The sequence below is a fragment of the Brienomyrus brachyistius genome, chromosome 7 (genome assembly GCF_023856365.1).
Source record: "Brienomyrus brachyistius isolate T26 chromosome 7, BBRACH_0.4, whole genome shotgun sequence".
NCBI lineage: Eukaryota > Metazoa > Chordata > Actinopteri > Osteoglossiformes > Mormyridae > Brienomyrus > Brienomyrus brachyistius.
The window spans coordinates 17,337,421-17,354,913 of record NC_064539.1 but is presented as its reverse complement, the minus strand read 5'-3'; the positions used below and the strand labels follow the sequence as shown (position 1 = coordinate 17,354,913).

Below are 17,493 nucleotides of genomic sequence, written 5' to 3'. Positions count from 1 at the left end.
AGCAAATGCTAATGACATAAAATACCCTTTGGAGAAATAAGTGGGTTTTGAAGCCCAAAATGAAATATTCCTGATTAGAATTCATTAAAAACAATGGCTTTAATATATGCGATTTTATTTTTACTCTAGTAAACATCGGTGTAAAAAGGTGAGTATTAGTATGAGGAAGTGCTCAGATTTTCACCTGTTACTTTATAGTATGATGGCGCTCCCTTGGAAACCTTTTCCGGGAGATGAAATGCGAATCGCAGCCTGGAAATATGTTGCTAAGGTCATGTGGTTGAGCCCTGCTGCAGAGTTCCTAGTATGAAACGCTTTAGAACAGCATGATTATCGCTCTGTAGGTACTGATCTCCATGAAAATGTCACATAGCTTCCATCTAAGTTTGTAAAAATCAACAAATTTGAGATAATTAGCCTATTAGTACATAAAAATGGGGGAATCGATGATTTCCATCATTCTTCCTTTTTTCCCCACATAAGATTATGTGCTTGTCGGATATGGAGAAAGAAGCATAACCCGTAAGCTGTAAGTAAGCTGTAAGTAAGCTGTAAGTAAGCTGTAAGTAAGCTGTAAGTCAAACCAGGCTTCCTAGCTCAGCTGGTTTTTCTGTCTGCCATCCATCCATCCATCCATCCATCCATCCATCCAATCTGAGTGTTATATGTCGATTAAATGACTTAGTTGTTCATAACTATAATATCTAATATACAATATAAAAATACAACTGAATGTAACTGACTAGTTGTGTCTATGCAATGTTAGCTAAAAAGTATTTATCTAGAATCCAAATACTACATGATTAGAGCATCCTCTATTGCTATATGTATGTGTTGTACCAAGAGGTTGTCACTGTAATGGATTTACATGAGTTATGAAGTTGAACTGATCCAGTACAGCATATAATAACATCATTTAATTACTGCCACTTGTACAGTAAGAAAGATGTTGGCATTTGTTTTGAACTGATTGCAGAAAACCAAAGCAATGGTACACCTGCACTGCGTTTATGCTTGAAATCATTATGATTTCAAAATAACATTTGCCAAATGATAATTAACATTGACTTTCACCATTTAAAACAGTTTTGCTGTGGAAATGTCCAAAATATTACATCCAAAACATGGTTTGGCAGCATCCACAAATTCTCAATAACAGATGTCGAACCGTGATACGCAGCCTGAGATGTTTTTATGGCACACAGATCCCTCCCAGAGCGCAAACAGATCTTTCGTGCGATAGTATCATGAGTCGACCAGCTGTCCATCCCCCATCCCTCGGACGAGGGCGTCGTATCGCACTTAACACCTGCATGGCTGTTTTCTGCTTCAGCTCCGACGTAAAGGCGTGGTGCTTTTTCCAGACTCGTGGCCGGTGGCGACGTTTCTGTTCCAACTGAGCCTGAATGCATTTCATCTTTCAGAAAATAAACCCCTATTTTTGTGACTGGGACGTCACTGCAGGTGAATCACGATGAAATCTCAATGGGGACGTGTTTGTAGGAAGAGCCATGGTGGCTCAGTTGTAGCTTTTAGCGATAGCGTTGATACAGTTGTAAACGACAGAATGTAAACAGGCCCTCCAGATTCCTTTCCGCACCTTTCACCGCGTGAGCGTGTTGGGAGGCGTTGTTTTGACTAGGCTTTAACCTCACGCATCGATGTTAAGCCAAAGCCTAGATCCACCTGCATGCCAGCCGCATCTTTCTGTTCACACGTCTTTTCTTGAAAGTCTGTTTCGTAGAGAGGGTGTCGTCTTCTGCTAGACGCTCTCCTCAATTGTTCCCATCCATGGACTGTGAAAGGTGCAGTTCAGAAAGGCAGCTTTTAGGAATTTTGCTATTGACCAGGAAAAAGAGCTGCTCAGCTAAATAGCCATCAGCTGTTTGGTCCTGCCACAACCCCCTTCATGGGGGTGCTCGTATTCTGTAAGGTATCTGCAGTGCCATCTACTGGTTATGTTGGTCATTGCGTTTTCACCCCTTTTCTTTATTAATCCTACCGCGCTGAGGTTTGCGGGGGTTAGGGGGTCACGTCTGTTGTTTGCTTTCATGCTGAGGAGTGACACCCCACTTTTTTTTTGCTTGGCCTTTGCACCTGAGCCGGTGAGCTCTGCAGCCATTGGTTAAACACAAGAAACCAAAACAAACTTAATGTTTTATATTCCCTCCTGGAACCGTGGAAATGGACCGGGAATGTTACTTACGCAGTCATGGTCAGCTCAGCAGGACAGAGGGGGAGTGAGACATCGCCAGCAGGGGAATCCGCCTGTCGTAGTACTGTGGAAGCGTTGCGTTCTGGATGCACGCTTTACAAAGGCAAACATCTGTATCTTACAAAAAGTATTACAAAAGCCACGTGGATCCAGTGCCACTGGTGCTTGGACCCCTAGTGACAGATTAGGTCGGCAGTGTGGTGGGTGGCACTGCTGCCTCATGCCTGCGCCATTCGGGGTTCAGATCTCACCGCTGCTCTGTGTGGGCTTTGCATGTTTTGCCTGTTTCCTTCAGGTACTGCAATATCCCAGTAGTTTGGGTGATTGGTGTCTTTATCTTGCTTGTAGTGTACCAGTGAGATAATGAATGTGTGTCCCCTGGTACCCCTCACCAGGATAAGAGGACAGAAGATTGATGGATAACAGCGTTTTATGGTAGTCACATTGAATGAGTCTTTCTCCTTTATGTCTCGCTGTGAAAATTCGCTAAAGTAAACATGTCCCTAGTGATATGATATTACATGGGATTCGAACAAACAACCTTCCAAATATTCACTGATCCATAACCTGACGGGCTACATACTGCCCCAGAAAATATACACTGAATGCATTTTTATGGAGTGTATATTTAGGAATTGAGTCGTGTATAACTGAATGAACCTGAGAGTGTCTGGTGAATCGACCTTCTCAGGCACGGTGTTGTGGTTTTTGTGTCTGCAGGTCGTGTCCCAAGACTAGGCGATGGCTCTGATTCAGCTGGGCCTCCTCCGCTCGGCCCTGTGTCGCTCTCTGCTCCCCGCGGCGAGGTCTTCCTTGGCTGAGTGCGTGAGGCTGCCCTCTGCCGTGCCTCGCAGCTGCTGGCGCGATGCGGTGCCCGTGGTCCCCCTCACCCGTCACTATGCCAACAAAAAGAGTAAAGGTGAGTGTGGCAGACGTGGCGTGTCCGTCCTGGTGCCGCCTGCACACGTGGGTGCACTCAGCGAGCTCCTGCATTTCCACATCGCGGGCTGGAGTGTCTATCTAAGGGACTAGGGTTCAGCTTGCTTGGGCTTCTTAAGTGTGTTTGGCTGCTTTATTGTGGTCTTATCAAGCTTTTGTTAGTAATGTCTCTGATGTGCCAGCATGCTGGTTCCTCCCTTTCATTTCTGCTTTCCTTTTAAGCAACAGCTTTAAGCACAATAGTGATGTTTCTCCTGTGTCCTATGCCCCCCCCCCCCCCCCCCCCCCCCCAGCCAAAGGGAAGGGGCAGCCGGGCAAAGTGAAGATCAACACCGAGTTGGTGCATGACATCCTCAACCTGGAGGAGGTGAAGGAGAGCATGGCTGCCATCCTGCTCAGCCTCAAGGAGGAGTACAGCCGAAATCTGAGCCTGCGCACCTCCCCCGGTGAGTGCCAGAGTGCGTGTGGCTGGTGGCCGCAGAACTAAGAACAGGCTTAACTTAACCTCCAACCATCCAGTTAGCTGGATAATCACTGTAAAGAGGAATATCCCCGTTTTATACCTAAAAATCACATTAGTTATTATATACCATATAGTACAGCTTAGACTTTAAAATACAGGCTTTTATCTTTATATGCATATTTCATATTCATTACAGACGCTCCTCTACTTATGAACTTTCAACTTACGCACTTTCAGACATACGAACGAAGAGGACTGTATGTCCAAATTGTGTTCATTGGGCTCCCGTTTCCTGTCCGCAACATTAAATTTTGTTCTGAGTGCCATTCTTGCCTAGTACGCCTTCTGGCCGCTATTCCCGCCGGAATCCAATGGGTTTTCCATCCTACCTGGTCTCTAATGAGCCACACATGATCTCAGGCAGATAGTAACTCATTAGATAGGATGGAAAGCCTGCTGTGTTAATTTTGACAGCATATTTTTATTTAGTTTTAGTCTCAGTCCTTTGATGAAAATGCACCTTAGTTCAGCATGTACACACGCGCGTGCACAGATTAGCTTACCTCTGTCCACTCTAGATCCCTGAAGGAAACATCTGTAAGGCTGTCAGTACAGCCTGCCATAAGGTTTGAGCATGCAGTCTTTAAGGAGGCAGATTTAACTGCTGTAATGCGGAACATCACTTTTCTTAAATGGCTGTATATGAAATTTATCATTAAATAAAATATAAAGCAAAAATTTAGTCTCAAACAAAATACTTAATGCACCTTCATTCGTATTATAAAAAATTAAATAAATAAAACTCTCATGTCCTCTCTCAAAAATGTTATCATGTATCAGACTGTAATGCGAAAAGGGACGAAGGGCTTGGGAGATGAAGATGGGGCAAACAAGCTGGGTTTTACTCAGCTAATAAACTGAAACAGAAAGGTAGAGGCTCACGGCAGGGTTGCCATGTTTGGTCAGCTGGCTGACGTGAGATTTTCAGTTCGAGAGAAGTTTGCACGCACATTTACATGTATGCAAGCGTTTTATTACCTTGTAAATCCTGTAAGCAGCAGGAAGCTGAACCTCACTGTGCCCCGAAGTGCGTCACGCCAGCGGGAGGGAAGGCCGATGCCCATCCTGTAAGGAGCTGGACGAAGGCACACGTGCTACCAGTGAGGAAGTGCATCCAGTGGGGATTTAAGGGGCTCAGCTGGTGGGATTGCAGCCGCACGCCTTTCTCTTGGAGAGCTAGCACTGCTCCTCCCCGGGCTTCCAAAATCGGCTTCCTCTTTGGATAGGCGGTCATTTAAAATGCCTGCATTCATTGCGCGACAGAGATGATGACCGAGTTATGCAGGTTTAAATTGAACAAGAATGCAAATGTGACGTTATAAATGTAGCATGTCACGGGCTGGTAGCAGTACAGGTGCTGCGACTTGCGATGGGATCACGTTCCGATGAACCCATCGTAAAACGAAAATATCGTGATTTGGATATGATATGACGATATTGTGCTTTTAGTAGACGTGATGGGAAAATTTGCTTAAATACTTTATTTATATCTATTATTTATATCTATTTTAATTATTTTTGTTGAGGTTTAACCTACACAGAACCCCTCCCCCCTCCCCAGACTTGGCCACCTGGGAGCGATACTTTGTTAAGCACTTTACGAGATGTTTATGCTGGTGATCACTACAGAGACTGGCCGCCATCACTTGGCATCAGTAAAAAGTATGAAATGGTACATCGGCATCCCGGGAACCGGTGATAACTCAAGGTTTGTATGGCTACTAAATGTGCATCGCGATTACACCTTTGTAGAGTCGAAATCATATAAGGATAACCATCGTAAAGTGAGCAGCATCTGTATATGAAAACGACGGCGTGACAGATTAACTAAAATGAGATGCAGGGAAGCCCCGTGTGAGAAGATCTTTGGGTGCTTCATGGTGCCAGCGGTGGACCTCGTGTTGGAGATGGTATAAGGCTGTGAACGCCTCCCCACATTCTGTTCCACGCCAGTAACGGCGCAGCCTAATGCAGTTTTATTCATGTAGGAGGAAGAAGATAAGATGCAGTTTATGCTTCTTTGTTTTTCAAGTGCTGTTGCCGTTTTTGTGCTCAAGTAGGTTATTGGGACGTTTCCCAGCAGCGGCAATGATTCATGCTAATGTGCGAATGCATCGAAAATGGCGCATCCAAGAAATACATATTTATACGCGCAATTGAGGAATGCCCAACCGATCATTTCACATTAGATCTGGCACTTAATTGAGAAAGACAAAAGACCACAGGATGTCAACACTGCTAGAAATGCAAAACCTTTCCAGCTTTCGTAAATGGGGGGGGGGTTGGATCTGCATCGAGAGTGCTGCGTTGCGTGCTCTGTCGGTAGACGTTGGCCGGAGAGCCGTCGTCCAGCATGCAGAGGGATACCTGCTCAAATGTAACGTGAAAGATGGGACGAATGGGGAAGACCCTTTATTAACAGAGTGATGGTTTGCTCGTCCGGTCTGGGTGTCACTGCTGCGCTTTTTTGCAGTGCAGTGTCCTAAGTCATGGGAAAGGTGGCGCTGTGGTGGCCCAGCTCCGGGATTCACTGTCAGGTTTGAGGCGCTTTCCCAACGAAATTCCGGAACCTGGTTCTGAGTTGCTGGGCCGTCTCGACCGGGAACTCCTGTAGCTCGTGGCTACTTCTGTGTGTCGCTTTCCTATCACAAAATAGGAACTGTGACCTTTATGCTAAATAAGCATGGGAGATGCAGTATTTTGTAGGTTGAACTTAACACGTAATTCCATGCAAAACTATTAAGTAGTTCGAACTTTCATTTTCCTCAGAATAAAAATGGATGTAATGTTATTCCAGTAATATGTGCTGGGAAGTTTCACCGCTGCTGCTGGCGATATTAGACAGATGTATGTCGGTTATCGTTTGAATTTTCCAAAATATGGAAATGGCAAAAAATGTATTTCATTTAACTGAGATACTCCACCACTTCTGTTTCTTTTATCCACACTTCTGCATAAATTTCCAAGTTAGCATTGGTGCTTGTGGTCAGCCAATCAGCAAAGTTTATCACAGTGAGCCCCACCCTGTAGTTCTCAGGCAAGCAAAATGTACATAGTCAAGAGCAGGAGCTAAAAAAGGTGCTGAAGTGCCTCCGAGGAGCTAAAATGGAGTCGAGTTCCTGTGGTGGGAATGAGACCAGCTCCTGGTTCCTGAAAAAGGACACTGCGGTGGGAAGGTGTCTTCAGAGTCATCTGCTGCTAGAAGAAGGACCAGATGGGACTGAGCTCCCCCCCATCCTCCCCCACCTGTGATGTCTTCCTTAATCTGCAAAGTTTACAAAGAATAACCACTCCCGCAAGTTTAACACACAGGCCTTATAAAGTCATGACATCATTGGAGAGCCCCAAGCTTCCTCTTACCTTGGTGTGACTCTCAGCCTCAGGCGATACAGTGGAGTGTTATCTGAGGATCGGCGAGTTCGGGTCACGCCCTGACTGGGTCCGTGCCCCTTCATTAATAACTTCCATGCTGATTCCCCCCTCTCTGCTGCTGGGGAATCATTGCGGTGCCCTTTCGCAAGTGCTAGCAGATGTGAAGGGAGCGAAAGACATTGTATTAGCTGCCTGCTTCTTATAGCCTGAGTGTGTAGCGTTTAAATCGCTTCTAATGGTTGACCTATAAAGATCATGTAAAATGTGGCTACAAATATCACGCTCTTTGTGAAGGGTTCATGCAGAAGTCTGGTCTAAAGGCCATTGCACTGTGGAGATTCTCCCCCCGAGGCACCTGCGAGATGTTCTCTGTGGAGTCTGCGTGTTCTCCCCACCTTCATGTCCGTATCCAGCAGGCATTTTGTTGTCTTTCCCCAGGCCAAAGACAGATGAGCACCTCTCATTTCCTCATATTAACTACCATGTTTGTGCATAAACCGATGTGTCCTCTTCTGTTCTTCAGGCTTACTGTAACCCCACATTAGATGAATAGATGTTTGATTGATTGATGGATGGATGGATGGATGGATGGATGTTACATTTATATAGCACTTTTCAAGACCCCCAAAAACGCTTTACAACATCAGTGGGGAGCCACTTCATCCACCACCACTGTGCAGCACCCACCCAGATGATGCGATGGCAGTGAATCTGCGCTGATATGCTCACCACGCTGTAGCTATGGTGGTGCCAGGGCAAAAGGGAATTAACCAGTTTGATATAGGGGATGACTAAGGAGGCCAGATCTGACAGGGCCACAGTGGGCAGTTTTAGCCTTTGGGTCCCACCCCTACTTTTTCGAAAGATGCGCAGGAATCTTTTATGACCTCAGAGATTCAGGACCTCAGATATACATCTCATCCAAATTGCAGTGCCGTTTTTATAGCGTAGTGTCACTGCATTTGGGCATTGGGATCCACACTCACCACAAGATGGGCTTCCCTGCTGGTCAGTCCAACACCTCTGTAGCCAATGACATACTAGGAAGGAGATAAAGGGACTTAGTCTATTGGCAAAGATCTATAAATTAATTGAGATACAAAAATGTAACAATAAGTGTAATAGTAGCTCAGATTATGCTTACCAAGGGACCTATGTGTTCTTAGCAAATGTAAGCTAAGTCTGAATAGTGGCAGAGGGTTTGATTGTGTTCAGATTCGGTTCCTAGGGACATCCAATCACAAGCCACTTTCAGACTGTGTTCCTATTGATGTCCAATCACAAGCAACTTTCCCTTCCTGCTCAGGTGCTCTGGATCATATCGTGGTGACCACAGCGAATGGCAAAGTCCCACTCAAGCAGCTGGGACAGATCTCAGTGAAGTCTCCACAGCTTATCATAGTCAACATGACCGGGTCCCCTGAGGTATGATGCTGTCGAACCTCGATCTTCTCAGTCTCAGTCATTGTACTGCTTTGAGATGCATCACTCCATTGAAAACGGGTTGATTGTTGATCTGCATGCACAGTGTGGTGTTATGTGTGTCTGTGTGTGGGCACACACCGCCTGGATGGCACGGAAGCTTCATTAAAAAGCTTTGTATGCATTTTTGGTAAAGAAGCCCTTTGTTTTTCATTTTGGAATAAATCCATCCTTGTTCAGTTCTGTGTTGCAGAAAGGCACCCAAAGGCAGGTGCGTCATCGGGTGTCCCTGAGCATGTGGAGATGGTGCCCTTTTAAATCACCATGGCTACAGCACAACAAAAATGATTTGTGTCCCTTTTAATGGCACAAACATCAAGGTGGCCAGGAACTATTAACGTGGGGGCGGGATGTGGCTCAGTTGGTTAGGGCACTGTGGCTGTGATTGGAAGGTCATCAAATCCCAGTGTTGGCAGAGTGATTTCACCAAGCAAGGCCCCCAACCCCCATTTGCTCCATGGACCCTGTATAAAAACGTCTGCTCGATGAGTTAAATGTCTAAATAAAAGCATTGATTGTTCTAATGGGAATGTTCTAGTTAGTTCTTTTTGGAATATTACAGACAAAAAGGGTGGCTGGTTTCCTTAAGCGTGGGATTCGCTCTGCGAATCTGAGGTGTCCCAAAAAATGGCAAAACTAATCCACTTGGCAGCTCAGCTTTTTGCATGCGAGGGACGAGGCCAGAGTCTGCTGCCGAAACAGGAATAAATAAATAAATAAACAGACAAATTGATTGATTATTTGGGAGCCTTTTGTTCTTCAAGAGCTATTGAAACAAAGGCTGAGAGTCTGCAGCCTGCTGTCAGGGGGAGGAAGTGACCGGGCGGTGCCCCCCCCCGCCCCCCCACTCCAGGCCAACACTTCACAAGCCACCGCCATGTTTTTCACCTCCCCCAGCAACATCCTCGGCTGTTATTGATGAGGGCCGCCTCTGGACCCAGCCTCTCTGCAGGCACGTAGAGATTAATGCGTTTTTTCCTGGATTATTTTCAAAGCCCTGTCTCTTTTTTATATACCCTGGGGGCATGTGTTTGGCCAGTGATCTTTGGTCACAGCTAGCACCCTCCCTTGTGCCCCCCGTGTGCCCCCTTGTGCCCTCCTTGTGATTTCGGCAGTCTTTTGGTTGGTGCTCGCGCTGAATCCGCCATCAGGGTAATTCCTGATCTCCAGCCTGGGTATGTCACCCATTCCAGTGACTGACTGCCTGCTAACTTGGACGTTAACCTAACTGGCTGACAATATTTCTTTTTTCTTCATGAGGCATTCAATTAATTAAATTGATTAATTAATTAAATTTAATGTGTAGTCTCGGGTCACTGAAATCATCTAAACAAACTTTTAAAGATTTTTTTAAGCATACTCAGAATTAGACAGTCATTTTGTAATTGTCCCCCATGTATTTGTCCAGTTTTAAAAATCATCATGGAGCAGTATCTTCGGTTTGTTTTAGTACCGTGTTTATTTTAAGTTGCTAACATAACTAGCTAATTTGCGTGTTTGAGATTGAAGCCAAACATAGGGTTAAATACAAATGTCCACTGGAGTTTTGTTAGAATCAAAGCAAATTAAAGCGCTGTAACCCAAAAGGTCGATCGCAGCAATTAACAAGAAGTTACTCTTAACTTTTCCAGAATTATCTAACGGAAATTTGGGTAACTGGAAACACACATCTGTAACAACACTGTGTATAAATAGCTTGATTAAAGTGTTTCTAAAAATGGGTGCTGGAAATGTCTGTAGAACCGAGGCAGATTTCAACAGAGCTGCTTGCTTTCCAGGTCTTATCAGAACAGAAATGGAATTACGTGGGGAACCGAAGGATGATATGAAGGAACAGAACTTGCCATGGTTCTTGGTTTGGTTTGTGTGGTTTTCCCCTCGTTCTCCGGCGGTGACACCCTCCCCCTCCCCGGGGTTAGGGTGATCAAATGCAGGAGTGGGGGCCACCTCAGGCACCTCGGGCTTGGTCTGTACCAGACTCTCACCATACCTACCCGCCTATTACAAGGAAACCGATATTTTGCTGCTCTTACGCAAAACAGTGTTTGGTCATTTGCGATGGAGACATAGCTACTGATGGAGCATCTGATAACTCGTATACTGGGCCACACTGGGGCAGCCCTCTTCTGCCCAGGAACTACTGGGAGAAATGCCCGAACTGCACTGGTAACATTTACTGCTACTTTATATTGTTGTAAAAATGCTTCATTAAAGTTCTGCTATCGGCACTCGGCAAAGGCCCATTGTGAATGTTTATGATGCTCGTCATTTGTCAGTTCATATCAATTGTGGAAAAGTAGGGAATTAGCTGTTAATTATAAGCTGATTGGCTTTTATGGTCTCTGCTGGTCCAGTTATTACATTACATAGGTGAGGTCGCCTAGCTCACACCTTGGTTCCTGGTTTATGACGCCCCACTTATTGGTAACGGCAATGAAGGAGCCGCCCTGAGCAAATTACCCGGCGGGCCTGTAAGCGTAGCTTCAGGGTGACTGCAAACCAGTAAAAACAAACAGTCTTGTAATGATTCTAATCCATTATGCACATTTATAGTTGGACTCTGATGTCTAGCAATTTATTCAAATTATATCCCATAAGGGTTCAAATTATAACCCAGAATTATAAAGCCCCAGAATGGCCGTTGCATCATCTTACAAAGAATATCAATTTCAGCACTCTGTTCCCAGGAGAGCACCGCTTGTGTATTCGCTCACCCCCCCCCCCCGCCCCCCCATGTTGGAGTCTCCGATGCCTTTGAATCTGCGATGCTTAATCAAACGCAGCGGAACTTCATTTTTAACAAGTTAGCCAGAATGGGCCAGCTGCTCACACAAGTGCGGAGGGTATCCCAGCATGCTCGGTGAACAACATGATATCGATATGGATTCCGTTTGAAGAAAACACAGTGGGAAGGTATCATACTTGTGCTTCTCTCACTTTGGGACAACATCTGGCAGTTAATCGAGACACGTGGACAAAGAGCGTAGAAATGAAGTGGTGTTTGGTCTCTGGTTCTCTTGTCTAATTTTTCTGCAGAATGCCGATGTTGTTTTGCCCGTTTTCATATGAGCTTATCGGCGTGGCCAGGCTCTCACTTCACGTTCTCATGCTTGTTGTAAGTACAAGGAGCCGGGCATTAAAACTGCAGTTTCTCTGTGACCTTGGGCGTAGCTGCGCCACGTGGCATCCCGTTCCGGCTCGCTGGGTCCTGCTGTTCCTCTGACGTATCTCTCTTGTGCTGGAGCAGCTTCCTCATGCGGCCTGAAGGCGCTGTGGTGGCTTTTATGCTTCCCTGCAGTGGCTTTTATGCTTCCCTGCCCAAAGCTCGCGTGTAACTCCTTGCCAGGAAGTTCTGTCGCGATTTTGATTGCATCTCTAAGGCAAGTGGCTGGGATTATCCCTGACAGCACTGTGGTTCCTCAAACGCTGCCTCCCCCCCAGGGAGGGGGGGGGAGTGCTCTGACACGCCACTGCAGCGTTTCCACCCGCATGGGCCTTGTTTCTGGTCTGTTTCTGTGTCTCTGTGTTTGTACTTTTCAGCCAGATTAGCTGTGACGGGATAGCCGCCTTTCTGAGGTTATGTGTCCCTCCCCCACCATGCAGGGAAATCAGACACTGGGGGGCTGTACCCACAAAATAAACATTTGTGTAATCTCCTTAAATAACAAAAAAAAACTTTTTATAGGGTTGTGAGATTTTTTTGGGGTGATTCAATGCAAAGCCCATGTACGTATGTGTGTGTGTATGTGTGCGTCCTCATAGAGATGAATGGAGAGTCCCCACAAAGATGTAATTACAAACCTGTGTGTGTGTGCGTGTGTGTTTTATGCTCGCCCATCAGTGAGGAGATGGTACCCAGTCCCCCCCATCTGTCTCAGATCAAAGCCCGAGAGTGGCCCACCCGCTTCCTGCCGCTTCTGCATGGAGGGTTGCGGTAGGGGGGTGGGCTGAGCAGTCGACAGGCAATGTCGGTGCAGGTAAGTGCACTCCAGCTGGTAGCCATTAGCACTGATGCCCCCCCGCCCCCGGCTTTGATCGACCCCCAGGTCACGGCGGTGGCTGCCCGCGCCCTGAGAGAGAGCAGCCTGAGGCTGAACCCAGAGGTGGACGGAACCATCATACGGGTGCCTATTCCCATGTGAGTGAGCAAGGCGCCCCCCCCACCCTCCCCACCCTGGGCCGCTGTGGGCGGGGCCTGCGCCCATCTGCCTGCCACGCCCACCACTTCCATGCGCCTTCTTGCGGCCCGCCGTCATTTGCTGATTGCTCGTCTCTAATTTGTTTCAAGTTTCAAAATGTTATTTGTCACATACACAGTAATACTGAGTACAGTCAGCACTGAAAGACATAGCTGCCCCAGACTGGGGGAAAAGGGGCACGAGTTTAATAGGCAGGAGAGAGAAACATGTATTACAAAAATTAGACATTAAATAAAAATAAGAATCTATGGTGTACAAAACTGGCAGTAAGCGGAGGTAGTGCAAGAGCCCAGAAATAATGTGGCTTTTATGGTCTGCAGATCCTAGACACTACCCTCATTTAGGGTCCCAATTACATTATTTGTTTGTTTGCTTATTATTCATAATATTAATAAATAGTTGTGGTAGTATTCATTATTATTTTGTAAGTAATACCACATCTATTTCAGAGGATAAATTATGAGAATTAACTTTATTGCTCATTATTAAAATGTTATTGTCATTTAAAAACATTTCCCTTGGAAAAACTCATTTGGAATTGTAATACTGTAAAATAGATTATCTTCTCATGTCTTCAGTTTGTTTTGTTCTTTTCAAACACCAGCTGCTATAGATTTGTATTATTCATCTTATTGTACTGATCTGTTGCTGCTGCTTGGGACTTTGCACACAGTAATTTCACTCAGCTGACCTCTACCAGGTATCAAGTGGTCTAACAAATACAGTGATTTGATTTGACTCTTTAGAGTCAGTATGAACGCTGCCCGGTCATTCCCAGCCCCTTTCAAAGATATAATTCTGTAATTCTGGCACTTACTATGGGAAGGTAATGTCAGTGTATTTCTTTGTTTGTTTGTTTATTGTTTTACATATAATTTAATTCACTATAAATGCACCTCATCATTTTAATTTGAAGGTACAAACTTTTTTTGTAGTTAACATAACTTTGATAATCATAATTAGCTACTTGTAATTTATACCGTCGGTATTTTCGATACGATTCATCCCCCCCCCCAGTTCAGATGGCTGTAAGTTTGCCCCCTAAACCCACTGTTTTCTCTGTTTATTTTCATTCCTCGTCAACACCGGTAGGTGCTCGTAGTGCAAAGTAGGATAAACGTTTCTCTCGGCAATCAGTCTGGGCACGCAGATTTACATTTCTATTTACGTCTGATTGGACCGGAAGATGCAATTACGGTTATTGTTTGCGATAAACAGATGCTGCTCATGGACTCTGTTTGCGAGTGAAGGAAGGCCGTGCCAATTAAGAGGAGCTATCGTATCGGCTGAAGACGTGCGACACGAGAACCTCCCTTAGACAAGCCCATGTAGCTAAATTGTTGTGATTTTTAAGTTTGAATCGCACCAATTACTGTACCTTTGAAAGATTCAAAGAATGGGCATAACTTTCAGCTATTTTTCATAAACAGATTAATAAATGTAATAGTGTTTGTAACAAAAACTAAAAACAAAGCGCTGTTTTGCTTGGTGATGTGTGCTCCTCCGTACGTAGTTTGCAGACTGTTCTCCCTCAGGCTATTTGACTTATTTATGACTGGCGTTCCCTCCCACAGATTTAAACTTAATTATTGTGGGCTAGTAATCATGCTGACCTGTAGTTCAGTACAGCTTATATATGCTTATATATATATATATATGTGTGTGTGTGTGTGTGTGTGTGTGTGCCACAATTACATTCACAAAAGCTTTGGTAAACTACCCTGACATCGGCATTTGGATTGCTTTCAGGTGTCTGCTGCATACTTATTTGTTGTTCCTGCGTTGTAAATCAGTACAAAGTAAAACCTTGGTTAGCAGTTAGACTAGTCTCAGTAATAATCAGACACATCGCTGTGGTATCAGTGCCAGCTCCCTCTCTCGCACCTTCACTTTCAACTTTGCCACAGTTCTCCCATTTGCACTTAACAGCGACTCAGCTGAGAGCCCAGAATTGCGCACGTCATAACCTTCAGGCCGGGTTTTTCAACTGAAGGTCTTGACGATGTTCTCCATGTGCAGGACTTTATTCCTGTCAAGCTCCCAAGGCATTTAGATGACGCTGTTAGCAAATTGGCATCTTTGAATTGCTTGAGGTGTGTGTCTGCATGTGCCACGTGATGAACGGCCATCCTGCCTGGAAGCCAGCCTAGTGCCCTGTGCTGCCTGGGACACTCTGCAGGCTCCCTGACACCCTGTACTGGGTAAACTGTCAAGATGTCCTGTTAGGACTGGATACATCATAGGAAAGTCCTTTGCAAAGTAGTAAATCTGCATTTCTATTACTTATTTATTTATATTTTGTGTTTAATTTCTGTCTCTCAAAGAACTGTGTGTAACTCACAGGATTGTTTTTCCCCTTGATCTTGATTAAAATTGTAGTATAAATACTGTAAATAAAAAAATAATTTATTAATTGGCTAAAAATGGATTTACCCTAATGAGGACACCGTTGCACTCCAGTGGCAAAATTAGTAAAGTAAACCACAGAACCTCGGTGTAGAAAGAATGGGGGGTGAGTTAAACTATGTCAGATCGCAGTTAGAATCCAATCAACCACTTAATTAGGCCGAGTTCATTAAGAACTCTGAGGGAGAGTAATCGGGCAGGTCACAGTGGGTCCCCGAGACCAGGACTCACACCCCAGGTTTAAGTCAGCAGTGTGTATAAACTTGGACTTGTTTTCCCAGAAAGCACTGTATGAATCCGGGGTGAGGAGGTCCTGCATTCATTGGCGTGTGTCCCCTGTAGGGTTACGCGTGAGCACCGGGAGAACCTCTGCAAGCTGGCCAAGGAGTTCAGCCATAAGGCCAAGGAGTCGTTGAGAAAGGTGCGATCAGGGGCCATCAGCACACTGAAGAAATCTAAGGATGGAGTTTCAGAAGATACCCTGCGCTTGATAGAGCAGCACGTAAGCCTACAGTGTCGCACTGGCCCTGGAGAGTAGCTGTAACGTTAAATTGTAACGTTAAGTCTGGGACTGTGTTGGGAGTCCTGTTATGCTCTGTGTTAGTCTGTCTTCTTACGCGGCAGTGCCTTGTCCAGCCCAAGAGTAAGTCCAGCTGGGCCGGTGTTTCCATTACTCTTCCTGTACCTTGTTCATTGTTCCCAGGTGCAGCAAATGACAGACAGCTTCACTGCTGACATAGACAAACAGCTCGCCGCCAAAACTAAGGAGCTTCTAGGATGAGACGTCCTGGAGGAGTCGCCCTCAAAGGACCTGCCAACGGACCCCAACCCCCTGTCATCAACCACAGAGCGGCTTTAATTGTCATACGTTGTCTGTTACTTTACTGTGGACTGGACATCTTGTTGACATGTGACCTTTGCAAAACGAATAAAAGAGACACTAGCATCTGTCGCTAAATCGGAATATGGAAAATCTGAGCCCACGGCGCTGAACGTGCCGCCCGGCGTCGACTGGCCTTGTCTGCCGACGCCCATAGCCAGTTGGGCCCTTTGTGTGGCGCGTCTTCAAACAAACCGACAGAAAATGGACTTTTAATGGGACTTTGAGTCCTCCTTCTAATCAAACTGCCGGCATGAACAGCGTGTTTACGCACGAAAGCGCCACACTGAATGTAAACTGTGGCATGAGCGTCTCCTTCACATGATTACAGGTATTAATGTTTGGCCAACATTTTGCTCCAAAAACGGCATAAAACAGATTTCGCGAGCTCGTTTCATCTTGTTTTCCACCCGTTGCACCATATCTCCTCAAACCTACTAATGTACACAGAAAAACGGCGACACCATTCACCCATGCTTTGAGCGTCTCACTTTGAGAGAGTTCTGGTTTTAGGTTTTTTTGTTTAATTTTTTTTTTTTCCTCCAAGCTCGGCTCCCTTAAATGAGAGCTGATTGTGACCACACTGCATCGATCTCATCTGTCATAGTCTTTTACATGCAGGCTTTAAGTGTCCCAATCTGGAGTTTCTGACAGATATTTGCTATGACGTGACCTGTTTTCCCCAAACAGATCTGTTAACTCTTGCCGTCGAGTTAGTGGGTCTCTGTACCGTCTCTCTACTGCTGTTAAACACTTAAAGCATCCTGTAATATTTTTGCCTTAAATTGTCAGAAATACCCCTTAAAAACTGTTTGATGTGCTCAGTAGGTTTTCTGAGATGCTGAGATATTTTCTGAGTGATTTTTAAAAGGCACCGTTATGATGTTGATTTAGCCTTCGAGAAACTCAACTGACTTGAATGTTATTCCTCTTGCTGTGTGGATTTCATGCATTTGCCGACTGAATATATCACACAGTTTGAGTAAAAAGGACACAAGTAATGATGACAGATGCATTGGATAATTTTGGGTTTATCGATCAGGAAATGAGCAATGAGCTCATGGTACACGAGACACGCAGACAGCAGCAATTTTCAAAAGAAAATCATGAGGTTCACTTACTGTTCAGCAAAGCATTACTTCGACTACGAGGCTTGATCTTGGTGATTTTGATAGTGGTGATGTTGTCGGAACCATATGTGATGGTTGCAGCATCTCAGAAACTGCCACCTTCCTGCGATTTTCACATGCTACAGTATCTAGAGTTTACAGAGAATGGTGTGATTTACAAACACCATCCAGCCAGAAGCAGTTCTAGAGGCTGAAAACATCTCGTTAACGAGAGAGGTCAGAGGAGAATGGCCAGACTCATTAAAGCCAACGGGAAGACCACAAGTCAAAAATAACGGCTCAGTACAGCAGTGCACAGAAGGTCTTCTCTGAATGTGCTGCTAGTCTATCTTAGAAGCGGTTCTGGG

At 45.2% G+C, this 17,493-nt stretch overlaps 1 protein-coding gene and 1 long non-coding RNA gene across 2 annotated transcripts; one reads left to right on the top strand and one right to left on the bottom strand.

Moving 5' to 3' along the window:
* Window positions 1-902: 902 nt before the first annotated feature.
* LOC125746166 (uncharacterized) lies at window positions 903-4,915 on the bottom strand. The gene is made up of 3 exons (XR_007398870.1): window positions 4,656-4,915; window positions 2,207-3,111; window positions 903-2,112 (listed from the first exon to the last, which is right to left on the bottom strand). It is a non-coding gene; the product is annotated as an uncharacterized LOC125746166 (long non-coding RNA).
* mrrf (mitochondrial ribosome recycling factor) lies at window positions 2,957-17,023 on the top strand. The gene is made up of 6 exons (XM_049019850.1): window positions 2,957-3,134; window positions 3,448-3,600; window positions 8,356-8,474; window positions 12,578-12,669; window positions 15,479-15,638; window positions 15,840-17,023. Exons 1-6 carry the CDS (start codon window positions 2,957-2,959, stop codon window positions 15,915-15,917), a joined length of 780 nt encoding a protein of 259 aa, XP_048875807.1. The 3' UTR covers window positions 15,918-17,023.
* Window positions 17,024-17,493: the final 470 nt, after the last annotated feature.